Source organism: Suricata suricatta, chromosome 1 (genome assembly GCF_006229205.1).
Source record: "Suricata suricatta isolate VVHF042 chromosome 1, meerkat_22Aug2017_6uvM2_HiC, whole genome shotgun sequence".
Lineage (NCBI taxonomy): Eukaryota > Metazoa > Chordata > Mammalia > Carnivora > Herpestidae > Suricata > Suricata suricatta.
The window spans coordinates 112,520,272-112,535,933 of record NC_043700.1 but is presented as its reverse complement, the minus strand read 5'-3'; the positions used below and the strand labels follow the sequence as shown (position 1 = coordinate 112,535,933).

Sequence of the window (15,662 nt, the reverse complement as noted above, 5' to 3'; positions counted from 1 at the left end):
TGTGCTGAAAGAATAATTCAGTTGATATTTGGCATAAATTATTAAAGGGAGTTAATGGCTAGGAAGAAAGTGAACTCGGTCTTTGGGAGAATATAAAATATCTTAGGTTATATGTAGGAAGTACAGGTAGATAGTGTGAGTAAGGATAAGTTAGTAGACATCTTTCTGGCAACTAGACACTCAAGAAAGGTCCTACTCACCCGAGAATCCATAAGTTTCTGCAAAGGACAAATGGTTACAGTGTAAATTGCCATCTGCAAATTAAATAGCTACTGTCTTTTACTATAAATCATAATTTCTAATACTTTTTCAGGTTCTCAGAACAGCTTAAATGTATTTTTTTTAGCTGTGATTCCTTTTTGGCTGCATAAAACTGGCAGAATGGAAGAGGAGGATTTTGACAAACTCAAGGCAAAAAGTTAGAACAAAGATTCTTGTTCCTCCACTCTGACTATTGCCACCCACAAAAAAAGAACACTTGAAGGACCGCACACTTACTAAATGGACCAGAAGATACTATTCTACTGATAAAGGAAAAAGACTAGGTAGTTTGTTTGTCTTAGCTGGTGTCTAGGTGGCAAAATCACCTCTGGGAATTCATATATATTATTAGGCCTCAACTAACTTAAGGTTAGGTGTCAAATTTACATGATTGGCTTGGTTTGGGAATCCTCAAATCCTAAACACTGCATAAAAAGTATCTTCCCATGGAACTATGCCTTGAGCAGTTAGTAGATTCTAGTTCAAGATATCCCCAATAGACACTCCTGATTCCAAACTGCATAAACCCCACTGAATCTGAATTTAAGATAAAAACTTACAAATAAGTAATTTCCAGTGAGTGAAAAGTTGAAAGATACAACAAAGAATGGGATTAAATATCTGAAAACTTCAGTTAATAGAACCATTAGACAGACACTGAAAAGTATGCATTTTCTTTTCTTTATTTAAATTTTTAAAAATATTTATTTTTGAGAGAGACAGAATGTGAGCAGGGGAAGGGCAGAGAGAGAATGAGACACAGAATCTGAAGCAGGCTACAGACTCTGAGCTGTCAGCACAGATCCCGACATGGGGCCCAAACACACGAATCACCAATCAGCTTATGACCTGAGCCAAAGTCGGATAACTAACTAACTGAGCCACCCAGGTGCCTCCTTTTCTTTCCTTTTTAAAAAAAATTATTTATATTTGGGAGACTACAAGTGGAAGAGGGGTAAAGGGAGAGGGACAGAGGATCCAAAGTGGGCTCCGTGCTTGACAGGCTGACAGCAACGAACCCAGTGTGGGGCTTGAACTCACCAACTACAAGATCGTGACCTGAGCTACAAGTTGGATACCCAACCCACTAAGCCACCCAGGTGCCACTGTAAAGTATGTATTTTCAAAGAAACTCAAGACACTTAAAAAAGACTAAAATCATAGTAAAAGAAATATCTGGAAGCATTGTAAAGGAATCAATAGAACATCTATAGAGAAACTAAACAATTACTGAAATTAAAAACAAAATTCATAACTTAAACAACAAAAGATACAACTGAAGAGAGAAATTTTGCAAACTGGCAGATATGAGGAAATTACTTGGAATTTTACATAGAAAGAAAAAATGAGATGGAAAATATGAGATGTTTAAATTTTGGAAAAGGTATAAAATGCACCAAATTCTAGTTCCAGAAACAGAAGAGAAGTAGTAAAGAAGAGAGAATATTTAAGAAAATAATAGGCTTAAAGATTTATGCTTAAAAATTATGCTTTTAACCACTTCTGTATTGATTTGGGCACAGGAAGCAAAATGAGTTCTCACTCAGGATTAAATTCAAATAGATACTTAGACATAATGTTGAGAAACCACAGACCACCAAAGACAAAAATGAGATCTTAAAGAATCTATAGAGAGAAAGATAATCTTAAAAAAAATAAACACTGGAGCAGTTTCTCAAATCTCAATAGCAACAATGGAAGGTGGACAATAAAGTCTTCAAAGTGCAAGGATAAAATATCCAACGTTGAATTCTGCAGCTAGTTAAACTATCATTCAAGCAAAAAACAAATTAAAGATATTGTCAAGTTAATACATCTAAGAACATATTCCACTTTCACTGAAAACAAAAACTATTGAGGGATATCTTTTAGGAATGAGGACATAAGAACAAAAAAAAGATGTACAAAGAAATATGTGAACATGTAGGTTAATCCAACCAATTTTTGAACACATTATTAATCAAAATTGCTAATCAGGGGATATAAAAATAAGTGGGAAGGTAGTTGTCAATAATGATGACTGAAGAGATAGGCAATTTATCTCAACAAAAATATCCCTCCATATAAGTCTGTAAACAACAACAAACCAATCATTTTAGGACCCTGAAAATTGACCAATGAAAGAAAAGCTAGGGTTTTAAGTAGGACTGGGTAAAGTCTGAGGCCTTCCTGCCTGGGATTGCTATCATTCCTCCCCTCATCTCCCAACTTACTTCATTTGGGAAAAAGTGTTGGTTTACCACCACGGAGCTAGCTTAAAAACTAGCCACTTTATTGTGAGAGGAGGAAGGAGAGATTTGATGTGGAGTGGAGGGAGAAAACCCTAACTTTGCTGGGTAGAAGTGACGGATTGGTTTCAAAATAGGCAGAGCAAACATGCCGTAGTGCTAGTTTGAGGTTGCAGTTCAAGTTGAGATGAGTGGCAGAGATGGTAAAAATTTAAGTGGGAGATCTTGGATATGACAGAATCACAGAAAGGCTGAAGTGAGTTCTCCACACATGCATGGCTGACTGGATGTATGTGTATGCAAGTATAGAGGATTCCTGAGAGTATGGCAAAAAGTAAAAAATGATGTGAGACTTGATGACCAGCGGCAATTCTGAATGCATTCTTCCATCCACCTAAGGGATCACTTGGCAGAGGGTGGAAACCTAACTGGCTTGAATGCAATGTCTCCCTCAAATCATCAGGTGACTATTAAGCTAAGCAGACAAAAGAGAAACCCCTAGGAAGATAGGCTAAAAACAAATAATAAAAAGTAAGACATCAGCTGCTGTAAAACCATGGCACAGAATGATTCCACAGTTTAATTACATGCAAATTGCCCCAACAACAATAATGAAAACTTTTAAAAAAATAAAATTGAATTCAAAGTTGCCATATGTGTAACTAACATGTTTAATTTTCAGCCCAAACTTACTAGATATGCAAAGAAATGGGAAAAAACAAACCATATTCAAGACGAAAAAACAGTCAATAGATACTGAGTGAGTAAGTCCAGGTGCAATTTCCAAAGTTTTCAAAACAGATATTATAAATAGGTTTAAATAATGAAAAGGGGACAAGGTATCAATTAATAGAGAATATCAATAAAGAGATAAAATTTATTTAAAAATGGAAATCTGGAATTGAAATGTATAAGAATTGAAATGAAAAGTTGACTGGAGAGGCTCAACAGCATATTTGATCTTGTGAAAGAAAATATCAGTGAACTTGACTATAAGTTCAAGGTCAAGAGAGATTAATCAATCTGTTAGACAAAAGGAAAAGAGAGAAAATGAAAAATGAACAGAGCCTCAGATACCTATAGAATACTATCAAGAGTACTAACGTATGCATAAAGGAAGTCCCAGGAGGAGAAGAGAAAGAGAGAAAGAGGCAGAAAAATACTTGAAAATATAATGTCTGAAAACCTCTCAAAGTTAATAAAAAACATTAACTTATGGACTAAGAAGCCCAACAAATTTCAAGTAGAATAAGTACAAGAGATCCATACCTAGAGACAACATCATCATCAAATTTCTGACACCAAAATACAAAAGGAAAATCTTAGAAGTAGCAAGAAGATGTGTTATTATGTACAGGGGAACAATAATGCAATTAACAGCAGCATTTTCATCAGAAAAAATAAAGGCCAAAAGGCAGTGAGTGACATTTCAAAAATGGAGAAAAAGAGCTGTCAATTAAAAATTCAATATCTAGTAAAACCATTTTTCATGGGCGCCTGCATGGCTCAGTTGGTTAGGTGTCTAACTCTTGATTTCAGCTCAGGTTATGATCTCACAGTTGTGAGATTGAGCCCTGCGTTGGGCTCTGCATTGGCGTGGACCCTCTCTCCTTTCTCTCTCTCTTTCACCCCCAATTTGTGTGTGTGTCTGCTCTCTCTCTAAAAAACAAACACACAAACAAACCTCTGTTCTCCGAAGTAAAGCTGAAATAAAGACATTTTTGGACAAAGGAAAATGGAAAAATTCACCCCTTACTAATGAAATACTAAAGAAAATGCTTTAAGTTGAATGGAAATGGCACAAGATGGTAATGTGGATCAATAAGAAGCAATAAAGTGTACTGGATATGGCAAATAAATACCTAAGTACAAAATACACACACACACACACACACACACACACACATATAATCTCATTTCAACTCTTCATTAAAAAAACAAAGATTGTTAAGAGCAATAATAAAAAAATATTATGAATTTATAGCATATAGAGGTCTATGTGCTCAAACCTGCTATATAACACAGGAATTAAGTCAATACTAAACTGAAGTAGATTGTGAAAAGTTGAAGATGATGGTTAGAATCCCCAGAGAAACCACTAAAACTAAAACCTCTAAAACATAGCTAAAATGTCAATAGGGAAATTTAAATAGTGCCCTAACAATACTTGGTTAGCACAAAAGAAGTAGTAAAGAATGAACAGAAAAACAAAAGACATGACATTTGTAGAAAATAAGGAACAAAATGGTAGACATAAGTACAGTCATATCAATATTTATGTTATATTTGAATGGTTTATATTGAAAAGGCAAATATTGTAATACTGGATTTTTTTTTAAAGCAAGATCCAACTATATGGTTTCTATAAGAAACTTACTTTGGATGAAAAAGATAAACTGAATGTAAAAAGATGAAAAAGATAGATCATGCAAATAGTAATTCATGAGTCAAAGAAGTAAAAACAAGAGAAAATATAACATATCTTAAAGTAAATTTAAATGAAAACAAAGCATATCAATATTAATGGGATGTGATGTGCACAGATGGAAATGTATAGTTTTAAAAAACGTTAGAAAGAATTATCTAAAATTGACAACAAAAACTTTCATCTTAACAACTCAGGAAAAAAGATAAATAAATCAAACCAAAAGTAAGTAGAATATATGAATTAAAAAATATTTTGGTGGAAAACAATTAAATAGAAAAGAAAAATATTAGAGAAAAATAAAATAAATATTATTTGAGAAGGTCAATAAAATAGGTATCTTTAGCTAGACTGACAAAGGGTAAACAAAGAGGCTATAAATTACCAAAATCAGGAATTAAAGAGGAAACATTACTTTAGACCTTACAAAAATTAAAATGATGCTAAGAAAATATTACAAATAATTTAAAGCTAAAAAATTAGACAATTAGATAAAATAGACAAATTCCTAGAAAGATACAAATTACCAAAACTTATTCAAGAAGAAAGGAAAATAGAAATACCATATGGTCCAATAATTCTACTTCTGAGTATTGATCCAAAGAAAATGATAACAGTAATTAAAATGATACATGCACCCTCATGTTTACTGTAGCATTATTTTCAATAGCCATATATAATATAATATAAAAATGGAATATTTTTCACGCAGGGTGCCTGGCTGGTTCAGTCAGTGGAGCATGTGACTCCTGATTCTGGGATTGTGACTCTGAGCCTCATGTTGGGTATAGGATTACTTAAAAATAAACTCTCTAAGAAAAAAAGAAAGAGAAACTCTTGTCATTTGAGATGATGTGGATGGTTCTTAAAGGTATTATGCTAAGTGAAATAAGTCAGACTAAGTAAGACAAACACTGCATGCTCACTTATATATAGCATCTAAAAATTAAAACAACAAACCCATAAAACCAAGCTTACAGACACAGGGGTCTGGTAGTGGCCAGAAGGGGGGGTTGGCAAAATGGGTAAAGGGGGTCAAAAGTTACAAACTCCCAGTTGTAAAATAAATAAGTAGTTGAATATAATGTATAGCATGGTGACTATAGTTAAGGATACTGTATTATATATTTGAAAGTTACTAAGAGAGTAGAACTTAAAATTTTCCTTACAAGAAAAAAAAAAGGTTTTTATGTGTGATGATGGATGTTTACTAGACTTATTGTGTTGATCATTTTGCAACATACACAAATATAGAATCATTATATTGTGCACCTGAAACTAATATAAGATTATATGTCTATTATACCTCAATTAAATTTTTTTAAAGCAAATTTCAGACAAATAAAAGCTAAAAGAATGCTAGAAGACTTATACTATAAAAACAAAATGAAACAAAACAAAACAACAACAGAAAAACTACAAGAAGTTTTTTAGAGTGAGGGGAAAGAATTCTAGATGGGAACCCAGATTGCCAAAAAGAAATGGAGAGAACCAGAGAATGTAAATATGTAGATAAATATGAGACTTTTTTTTAATGAAAAAAGAGACTTTTTGGCTTTTTTTAAAAGCAAGTGTAGAAGTAAAAAATATATGTAAATGTAGAAGTAAAATAAGAATGTACAAGTAAATATGTATATATATATAAATCTAGCACAGAGGGCAGAGGAGGAATAAATAAAGTTATACTGCTGCAAGACTCTTCTATTTTATCTTGATGTGAGTGATGGCTACAGAGCTCTATATACATTTGTCAAAATTCATGGAGCTGCACATTTAAGTCTTTGTAGAATGTTAACAATATTATAATTCAATAAGGCACTGTCAATAACAAAAATGTTTATGAGAGTTTTAGAGAAAAAAACAGGGCAAGGGTTAACACACACAAATTGGCAATTATGAACAAAACTGCTATAAACACATATGAACAGGTTTTTGTGGGTATAAATTTTCACCTCATTTTGGTAAACAGTACCAGGGAGCACGGTTGCTGGAGCATATGGTAAGAGTATGTTTAATTTTGTAAGAAACTGTGGAATGTTTTCCAAAGTGGCTGTACCACTGGCATGTTTACTAGCAATAAATGTGAGTTCCTGTTGCTCTACATCCTCATCAGCATTTGGTGTCAGTGTTTTGGAATTTGGGCATTCTGAAAGGTGCATAGTGGTTTCTTACTGTTGCCTTAATTTGCAATTTTCTAAAGACATATTATGTTGAGAATATTTTCATATGCTTATTTGTCATCTTCTTTGGTGAGGTGTCTAAGTCTTTTGTCCATTTTAACATCAGACTGTCTTCCATTGAATTGTCTTTTCTCCTTTATCAAATATCAGTTATGTGGGTCTATTTCTGGGCCCTCTATTCTGTTCCATTAATATATTTGTCTGGTCTTGTCCCAACACCACACTCTTGTCTATTGTAGGTTTACATAGTAAATAAATATGTAAAAATGTAGGTTTTATAGTAAATCTTGTAGTTGGTTAGTTATTAGTTCTCCAACTTTTAATTTTTCTCCTTTGATACTACATTGGTTATTCTCAGTCTTTTACCTCTCCATATGAACTTCAGAATGAGTTTGTTGGCATCCACAAAGTAAATTGCTGGGATTTTGATTAGTGTTGTGTTGACTCTATGGATCAAGTTGGGAAAAACTGACATCTTGACATTATTGAGTATTCCATGAACAAGAAAAATCTGTGCATTGATTTAATTCTTTTTTTTAAATTTCTCAACAGAGTTTTGTAGTTTTACTCAGACAGATCTTGTATATATTTTATTAGACTTATACCTAGGTATTTTATTTTTAGGGACATAATGTAAATAGTGATGTATTTTTAATTTCAAACTCCATTTGCTCATTGTTGGTACATAAGAAAATAATTGACTTTCATATACTCACCTTTTTTTTCCTTTACTTTGGAAAACTATTTATTTATTTAAAATAATAGTTTATTGTCAAATTGGTTTCCATATAACACCCAGTGCTTCTCCCCATAAGTGCCCCTCTCCATGACCATCACCTCGTTCCCCTTCTCCCTCCCGCTTCAGCCCTCAGTTAGTTCTCAGTATTCAATAGTCTCTCATGATTTGTGTCCCTTTCTCTCCCCGACTCTCTTTCCCCCTTCCCCTCCCTATGGTCCTCTGTTAGGTTTCTCCTGTTAGACCTATGAGTGCAAACATATGGTATCTGTCCTTCTCTGCCTGACTTATTTCGCTTAGCATGATACCCTCGAGGTGTTTTATCCTGCCACCTTTACTTGCTTATTAGTTGTCCCTGGAGTTTCTTCTTGATTCATTGAATTTTCCACATAATCATGTCATCTGTGAACAAAGGCAGCTTTACTTCTTCCTTCCCAATCTGTATACTTTGTATTTACTTTTCTTATCATCTTAGCTAGGACTTCCACTACGATATTGAAAAGGAATATTGAGAGCATTATTGTTTTATTTCTGATCTTCATGGGAAAGCTTTTTGTTTCTCACCATTTAGTATGATGGTAGTTGTAGATATTTAGTTGATGTTTTTTGTCAAGTTGAGGAAGTTTCCCTCAATTCGTAAGTTGCGGAGTTTTTATTATGATGGATGTTAGATTTTATCAAATGTTTTTGCTACACCATTGTTATGATCATGTGATTTTTTTTCTTTAGCCCATTTATGTTATGGATTACAAGAATTCATTTTCAAATATAAGTCAAGCTTGAATATCTAGAATAAATCCCACATGGTTGTGATGTATTTTTATGCATTGCGAAGTATGGTTTAGTAATATTTTGTTGAGAATTTTTGCTTCTGTGTTTATCAGAGATACTGATCTGTAGTTTTCTTTCCTTGTAATGTCATTGCTTTCAGCATGAGGCTAATGCTGACCTCATAGAATAGTTGGGAACTATCCCTTTGCTTCTATTTTCAGGAAGAGATTATAGAGAATTGGTATAATTTCTTCATTAAATGTTTGATAAGATTCACCAGTGAAGCCATCTAGGTCTTGTGCTTTTTGTTTTGGGAGGCTATTAATTATTGACTCAGTTTATTTAGTGGATATATGCCTATTCAGATTGTCTAATTCTTCTTGTGTGTATTTTGGCAGGTTGTGTTTTTCAAGGAATTACTTCTTGGCTATAAAATTTGTGAGCAAAAACCTGTTCACAGTATTCCTTTATTATCTTTTTAATAGGATCTGTAACTTTCATTTCTGATATTAGTGATTTGTGTCTTTGCTTTTTTCTTAGCCTAGCTAGAGGCTTATTGATTTTACTGATCTTATTAAAGAACCAACTTTTGATTTCATTGATTTTTCTCTGTTGTTTTCAATTTCAATGATATCTCCTCTGATTTTTGTTATATTCTTCTGCTTACATTGGGTTTAATTTGCTCCTTTTTCAGGTTTCCTAATGTGGAAGCTAAAAGACTGATTTAAGATTTTTATTCTTTTCTAAAATATTCATTCAATGTTATAAATTATCCTCTAATTTCACTGCTTTCACTGCATCTAATTTATGTGTGTCTTTATATTTAAAGGTGGCTTCTTATAGATCTTGGTCTTTTGATACACTCTGAGAATCTGTCTTTTACTGGTGTATTTAGACCACTGACATTTAAAACTATTATTAATATACTTAGATTAATATCCACCATATTTGTTACTGTTTGCTATTTATTGCCCCTGTGCATTGTTTCTATTTTTGTCTTCCATACTTTTTGCCTTTTGTGGCATGAACTAACCATTTTATTATACTAAAAATGGAGACAAAATGGAAGTATATATCAGTTATACTTGTTTTTTTCATTTTCTTTTTAGTGGTTGCCCTAGAGTTTGCAACTAATCCAACTGCACTTTCAAATAATACTATACCACTTCATGAGTAGTGCAAGTACCGTATAAAAACAAAATATTCCTAATTCTTTCTTCCTGTTTTACCATTGCTTTCATTCATTTCACTTATACATTAGCTACCAGCAGTGAATATATTTTTGCTATTTGAGAATATTAAAAAACATTTTTGTTTTACCTTCACTTATTCCTTCTCTGATGCTCTTCTTTCATTATGTAAACCTGGGTTTCTCACCTATATCATTTCTTCTCCCTGAATTTTTTTTAACATTTTGCAAGGAGGTTTACTGACTCAATTTTTGCTAGTCTAAGAAAGTCTTTATTTCTCCTTCACTTTTGAATTATGATTTTGTAGAATATACAATTCGAGTCTGGTGTGTTGCTATTGCTTTTTGTGTTACACTTTAAATACTTCATTTCACTCTCTTTTTGCTTGCACTGTTTCTGAGGATAAGTGAGATATAATTTTTATATTTGGTCCTCAATAAGTAAGGTGTTATCTTCCCCATTGGCTTCTTTCAAGATTTGTTTAATCTCTGATTTTCTGTAGTTTGAATATGATATAGGTAGGTGTACTTTGTGGTGTGTGCGTGTGTGTGTATGATATTTATTCTGCTTGGAATTCTGAGCTTTTTGGATCTGTGGTTTTCTATCTGACATTAATCTGGGGGAAATTCTCAGTAACTATTGCTTCAAATATTTCTTCTGCTGTTTTTTCTCTTCTCCTTCCCCATTACTTTTGTAGTTGTCCCAAAGTTCTTGTATTTTCTGTTTCTTTTTTTTTTTTTTCCATCTCTTCCTCCTCTTTACATTTTAGCTTTTGAAGTTCCTACTGACATATCCACAAGCTCAGAGATTCTTTCTTCAGCTGTGTACAGTCTAGTAATGAATCCATATTCCTTTCCATTAGGGTTTATTTCTAGCATTTCTTTTTGGTTCTTAGAACTTCTGTCTCTCTGTTTACATTACCTGTCCATTCTTACATGTTTACCTTTCCATTGCAGCCCTGAGGATATTAGTCATAGTTGTAAAATCATAGTCTGATAATTCCAACATACCTGTAATATCTGGGTCTAGTTCTGATGCTTTGTCTCTTCAAGCTGTGTTTTTTTTTTTGTCCTTTTTTTGCTTAAAAGTGAATATGATGTCCTAGGTAAAAAGACCTTTAGTAATAGAGTGGTAAGTTGCGAGGGGAGGAGAAGAGTTCTCTAGAATTCTTTAGTGAGCTTGTGCTGCAAGGCTGAAACTCACAAGTGCCTCTCAGGTTTTTCTCCTACCCCATTAGGTTATACAGGATGGCTAGTGGAGGGTATATTACAGGGGGCAGAGGTTGGTTATTTCTCTTTTCTCAGGTCAATTTGGCTCTGATAAAATCCCCATAAGTTAGGTTCTGATAAAACAGTTTCTTTTGAGGGACGATACTCTTAAGAACAGAAAACTCTGGTATACTGCACGATTGCTTTCCCCCTACCCCTGCCAGATGGCTCCTGGAGGTAAAACTCATGAAAGTGTGTCTCCCACACCACGGCTGGCCTCCCTCACACTTCTCCATACAGAATTTCTAGCCAATTTGTCAATAACAACTTAGGTTATTCTACCCTTGTACTGGTTCCTGCAGAGGTTTCTACTCTGATAAGTTATGATTCTCTGTATCAACATTCCTGTCTCCAATTTTAGGGGCAGTTATTTGCCCTATGACCTTACTTCTTTGATAGAATGAAAGAGAGTTGTCTATTTTTAAATTTGTTTTGCTTTTTATATGTTATTAATATGAAGTGATGATGCTGGACCAGAAACTGGATGTGTCTGGGATATTATTTTTGAGCACTAAACTTTCAAGACTGCTTACTTCAAAAAACTGATGATAAGATTTTAATGGAGAAATTCTCATCCTAAGATTGTTTGAAAATCATAGCTGGATGTATAATCAAGCTTTTCTTTCATTTATTTAAAAGAAAACCAACTTCATAAAAATAGTTATAGAGTATTTTTATTGAAAGTAAAGAATCTTTATTGAAAGTAAACCTAAAAGAAACAAAAATGGAGTAATAATCTAAAACCTAAACTATTTCCCTACAATATCCATTTCTTTGGAACTAGGCAAGCTACCACGTGAGTAAAAGACATAAACTTTATTAAAAGTTATGAAACTGATTTTTGCATGTGGTTTAGAGGTTAGATTTATTTAATTTAACATATACACTATGGGATTGGTGAATTAAATATGATTTATATAGAGAAACTGCAGCTCCGTCTCTATTATCTAGAATATATGCTATTATCTAAAATACTATCTAAAATATGTATGTCCTAAGAGTTTCTTTAGTGAATGTAGGGTGAGAGAGAGAGAGAGTCAGACAGATGGACAGACATGGAGACAGAGAGATAGGAAAAGAGAATATAAGAATATGCATCCCCTAAGATAGAAGGAAGGAGGAAGATCCCTTTCCTGTAAATTTCTCTAAATTTGAAAACTCAAAAATTAAACAAAGGGGAAAACTGGTTATAGATCTAAGTATTTATGTTTGTAGTCTCAATACTGGTGTTTATAAAACTCCTAAATTATTCCTGAGCAAACTGCATTCCTCAGTCTCAGTGGATAATCTTTGGTGACCAATATACCTTCCTCTCTTCACAAGCCCTGACCCTACTCCTAACAATTGCTGTAGAGACACTGTTCACTATATAATGTATAAGGTCGTGGGAATGTGCATCTAAGATCTATGTGCAGAAATTATATTTACAAAGGAGTCCAATCACTTATACTGTCAGATGCTCAAATTTAGATTCAGAACCTTAAAAATACTGATGTTAATCCCAAACTTTAGCTCGTACTACAAAGCTGTAATCATCAAGACAGTATGGTAATGCCACAAAAACAGAATATACACCACAAGGAAACAGAACAGACAACTCAGAATTGGACCCACAAATGTATGGCCAACTGATCTTTGACAAAGCTGGAAAGACTAGCCAATGGAATAAAGACAGTCTCCTTAGCAAATGGTGCTGGGAGAACGAGAGACTAACATGCAGAAAACTGAAACTGGACCACTTTCTTACACCATGCACAAAAATAAACTCAAAATGGATGAAAGATCTAAATATGAAACAGGAAATCATTAAAATCCTAGAAGAGAAAACCGGCAACAACCTCTTTGACTTTAGGTGCAGCAACTTCTTACTTGACACGTCTCTGAAGGTAAGGGATATAAAAGCAAAAGTGAACTATTGGGACTTCATCAAGATAAAAAGCTTTTGAACAGCAAAGGAAACAATCAACAAAACTAAAAGACAACCAACAGAATGGGAGAAGATACTTCCAAATTACATTGGATAAAGGGTTAGTATCCAAAATTTATAAAGAATTTACTAACCTCAACACCCAAAAAATAAATAATCCAGTTAAGAAATTGGCTGAAGATATGAATAGACACTTCTCCAAATAAGACATAAGGTATCATTTTTATATCATATAAAATTATTTGATAATGAGATGCTTTAAAATTTAGAGGGAAAGAAAGTTTTATATACTTCTTCAAGGCAGTAGCTGTTTTAAAATTTAGTTCTAATTTTATTAAGAACCTTAATATTGCCAGGAGTATAATATTCCTTCCAGCTGACTTAAAATTAAATATCAAAAGTATGTTTTAAATAAAAATATTTAATCAATGCTGTTTCTAATACTCAAGATTTAACATAAAAAGTCATGAAATGGCAATGAGAAAGAATGAAATATGGCCATTTGTAGGAAAGTGGATGGACCTCGAGGGTGTCATGCTAAGAGAAATAAGTCAGGCAGAGAAGGACAGATACCATATGTTTGCACTCATAGGTCTAACAGGAATACAGGAGAAACCTAATGGAGGACCAGGGGGAGGGAAAGAGGGAAAGAGAGTTGGGGAGAGAGAGGGACGCAAAACTTGAGAGACTACTGAATACTGAAAATGAACTGAGGGTTGAAAGGGGAGCGGGGAAAAGAGGTGGTGGTGATGGAGGAGGGCACTTGTGGGGAAGAGCACTGGGTGTTGTATGGAAATTAATTTGACAATAAACTACTTAAAATTTTTTTTTAAAAGTCATGAAAATATTTAAATTTATATCTGTTAAGCAATTATTATTGTTTTTTTGGCAGAGTTAAAGAAATATTTCCTAATTGTCTACATATTGCTTGTAAAAGAACTGAAGCAAATAGCTGACTTGATCTGGTTTATATAGATTAAGCAGTGGCTTTGTTGGTTTGTGTTTTAATATTTATCAAATATACCACTCATTTTTTCTCCACTTACATTTCTAATTTCACATACCGTTTGTAATAGCTTTATTCCATTTTCCTTGTGGAGGACAATAACTCATCTTTTCCATCTGTGATTTTGTTTCCTCTGTTTGTGACAAGACAATTTCCTTAGTTTCTTCAAGCTCAATAATACTGCTATCTTTGAGAATCTGAAATAAAACAGGGAATCTTTTAAGAAATACACTTTCCATCCAATTTTATGAATGTACAAAACCACCAAATCTCATAATTAAGCTCATATTAGTACTGTTACCATGGAGAGTTACACATATAAAAGAATATTCATGCATTATATCATTAGGTATTTGGGGATGTCACAGGAGTGTACTTTGAAGAGCACCTTGATTTATCTTTTACAGAATTGAGTTCCTACCACTTTCATCTGTGGTTTATGCATCTTCAATACGTGAACCTATAGTGTAAGTGGAATAATTAACAGTTTCCCTTTTCAGTCTTATTTCCAAAGATTATTTCATAAAACTTTTGTAGAATGAAAATACAACTGAGCTGGAAAGACGGTGAAATATAAATTCTACTTGGGCTCATCTCATTTGAAAAAGTATATAACTGGAAAAAATGAGAAAAACAGATCAAGCTTTCAGAAATTCAAGGCTCATGCCTCCCCTATTAATTACAGGTAACATCCTTAGATAGTTCATGAGTTTAGCTATGTCTTCCAGGCTTTAAATGGTAGTTAGTCTAATTATGAAACTGCTGATTTAGGAAACTAACTTAGTTTGTGAGAATATTGAGAAGCTTCTCCCAAGGTAAACAAAACAAGAAAATGAAAACAAAACAAAACAAAACAGGAGTTAACCCTAAAATAAAGATCTTCAAATTTGCCGTACTATCGTCATGGTGTGTGTGTGTGTGTGTGTGTGTGTATGCCGGTATTCTCATGTGCACAAACAGGCCAACACTGTGTATGGAGAGAGTGCATTGTCACAAGAAATGGTAACGAAGGCTAGAGGCATGGACAGATTAAGGAAGGGAAGAGGAAACATTTAATGACTTGGGAAACAGAGGCACCATGGCAGCTGAGATAAATGAATTATGTAGCTCTTTAATATCAAAGATCTTTAAAACTAATCAAAATTAATCTGTCGAAGTTTTGGTATAGAGACTTTTTGGAAAGTCTGTCACTATACAAAAGGGCCAAGTAGAGACACAAAGGTGAATTTTGATTCAGGCAAGTGAAAGTTCATATACAGTCACCGTATTAAGTTTTATTAGTTCAGAATACATAATAAATTGACATAGACTAAGATGAAGTCTTTACAGAGAAGTAAAATAATTAGAATCAATGAAAATATTTTATATATTTAATATTTAAAAGAATTTTTGAGCCTTTAAGAACTATAGAAACCTCTTTCTATTTTAAAAAAAGTAAAGAATTCCCAGGGGAATTCTACCAGACATTTAAAGCAGAGCTCATACCCATTCTTTTCAAACTATTCCAAAAAATAGAAATAGAAGGAAAGCTTCCAAACTGATTCTACAAAGCCAGCATCACCTTGATACCCAAACCAGACAGAACCTAGCCAAAAAAGAGAACTACAGACCAATATCCTTAATGAATACAGATGCAAAAATACTCAACAAGATACTAGCAAATCGAATTC

At 33.4% G+C, this 15,662-nt stretch overlaps 1 protein-coding gene across 3 annotated transcripts in view; it reads right to left on the bottom strand.

The window, feature by feature from the left end:
* Positions 1–15,662, bottom strand: part of SLC9B1 (solute carrier family 9 member B1) — a 68,545-nt gene that overhangs the window by 35,726 nt on the left and 17,157 nt on the right. For 2 of the 3 annotated variants that reach the window (XM_029942562.1, XM_029942568.1), the window contains exons 3-4: positions 14,051–14,189; positions 201–218 (exon numbers count right to left, since the gene is read on the bottom strand). In XM_029942562.1, coding sequence (XP_029798422.1) covers positions 201–218; positions 14,051–14,189 — 157 coding nt within the window. The remainder of the gene's footprint in view (positions 1–200; positions 219–14,050; positions 14,190–15,662) is intronic. The other variant, XM_029942574.1, reaches the window with a different exon arrangement.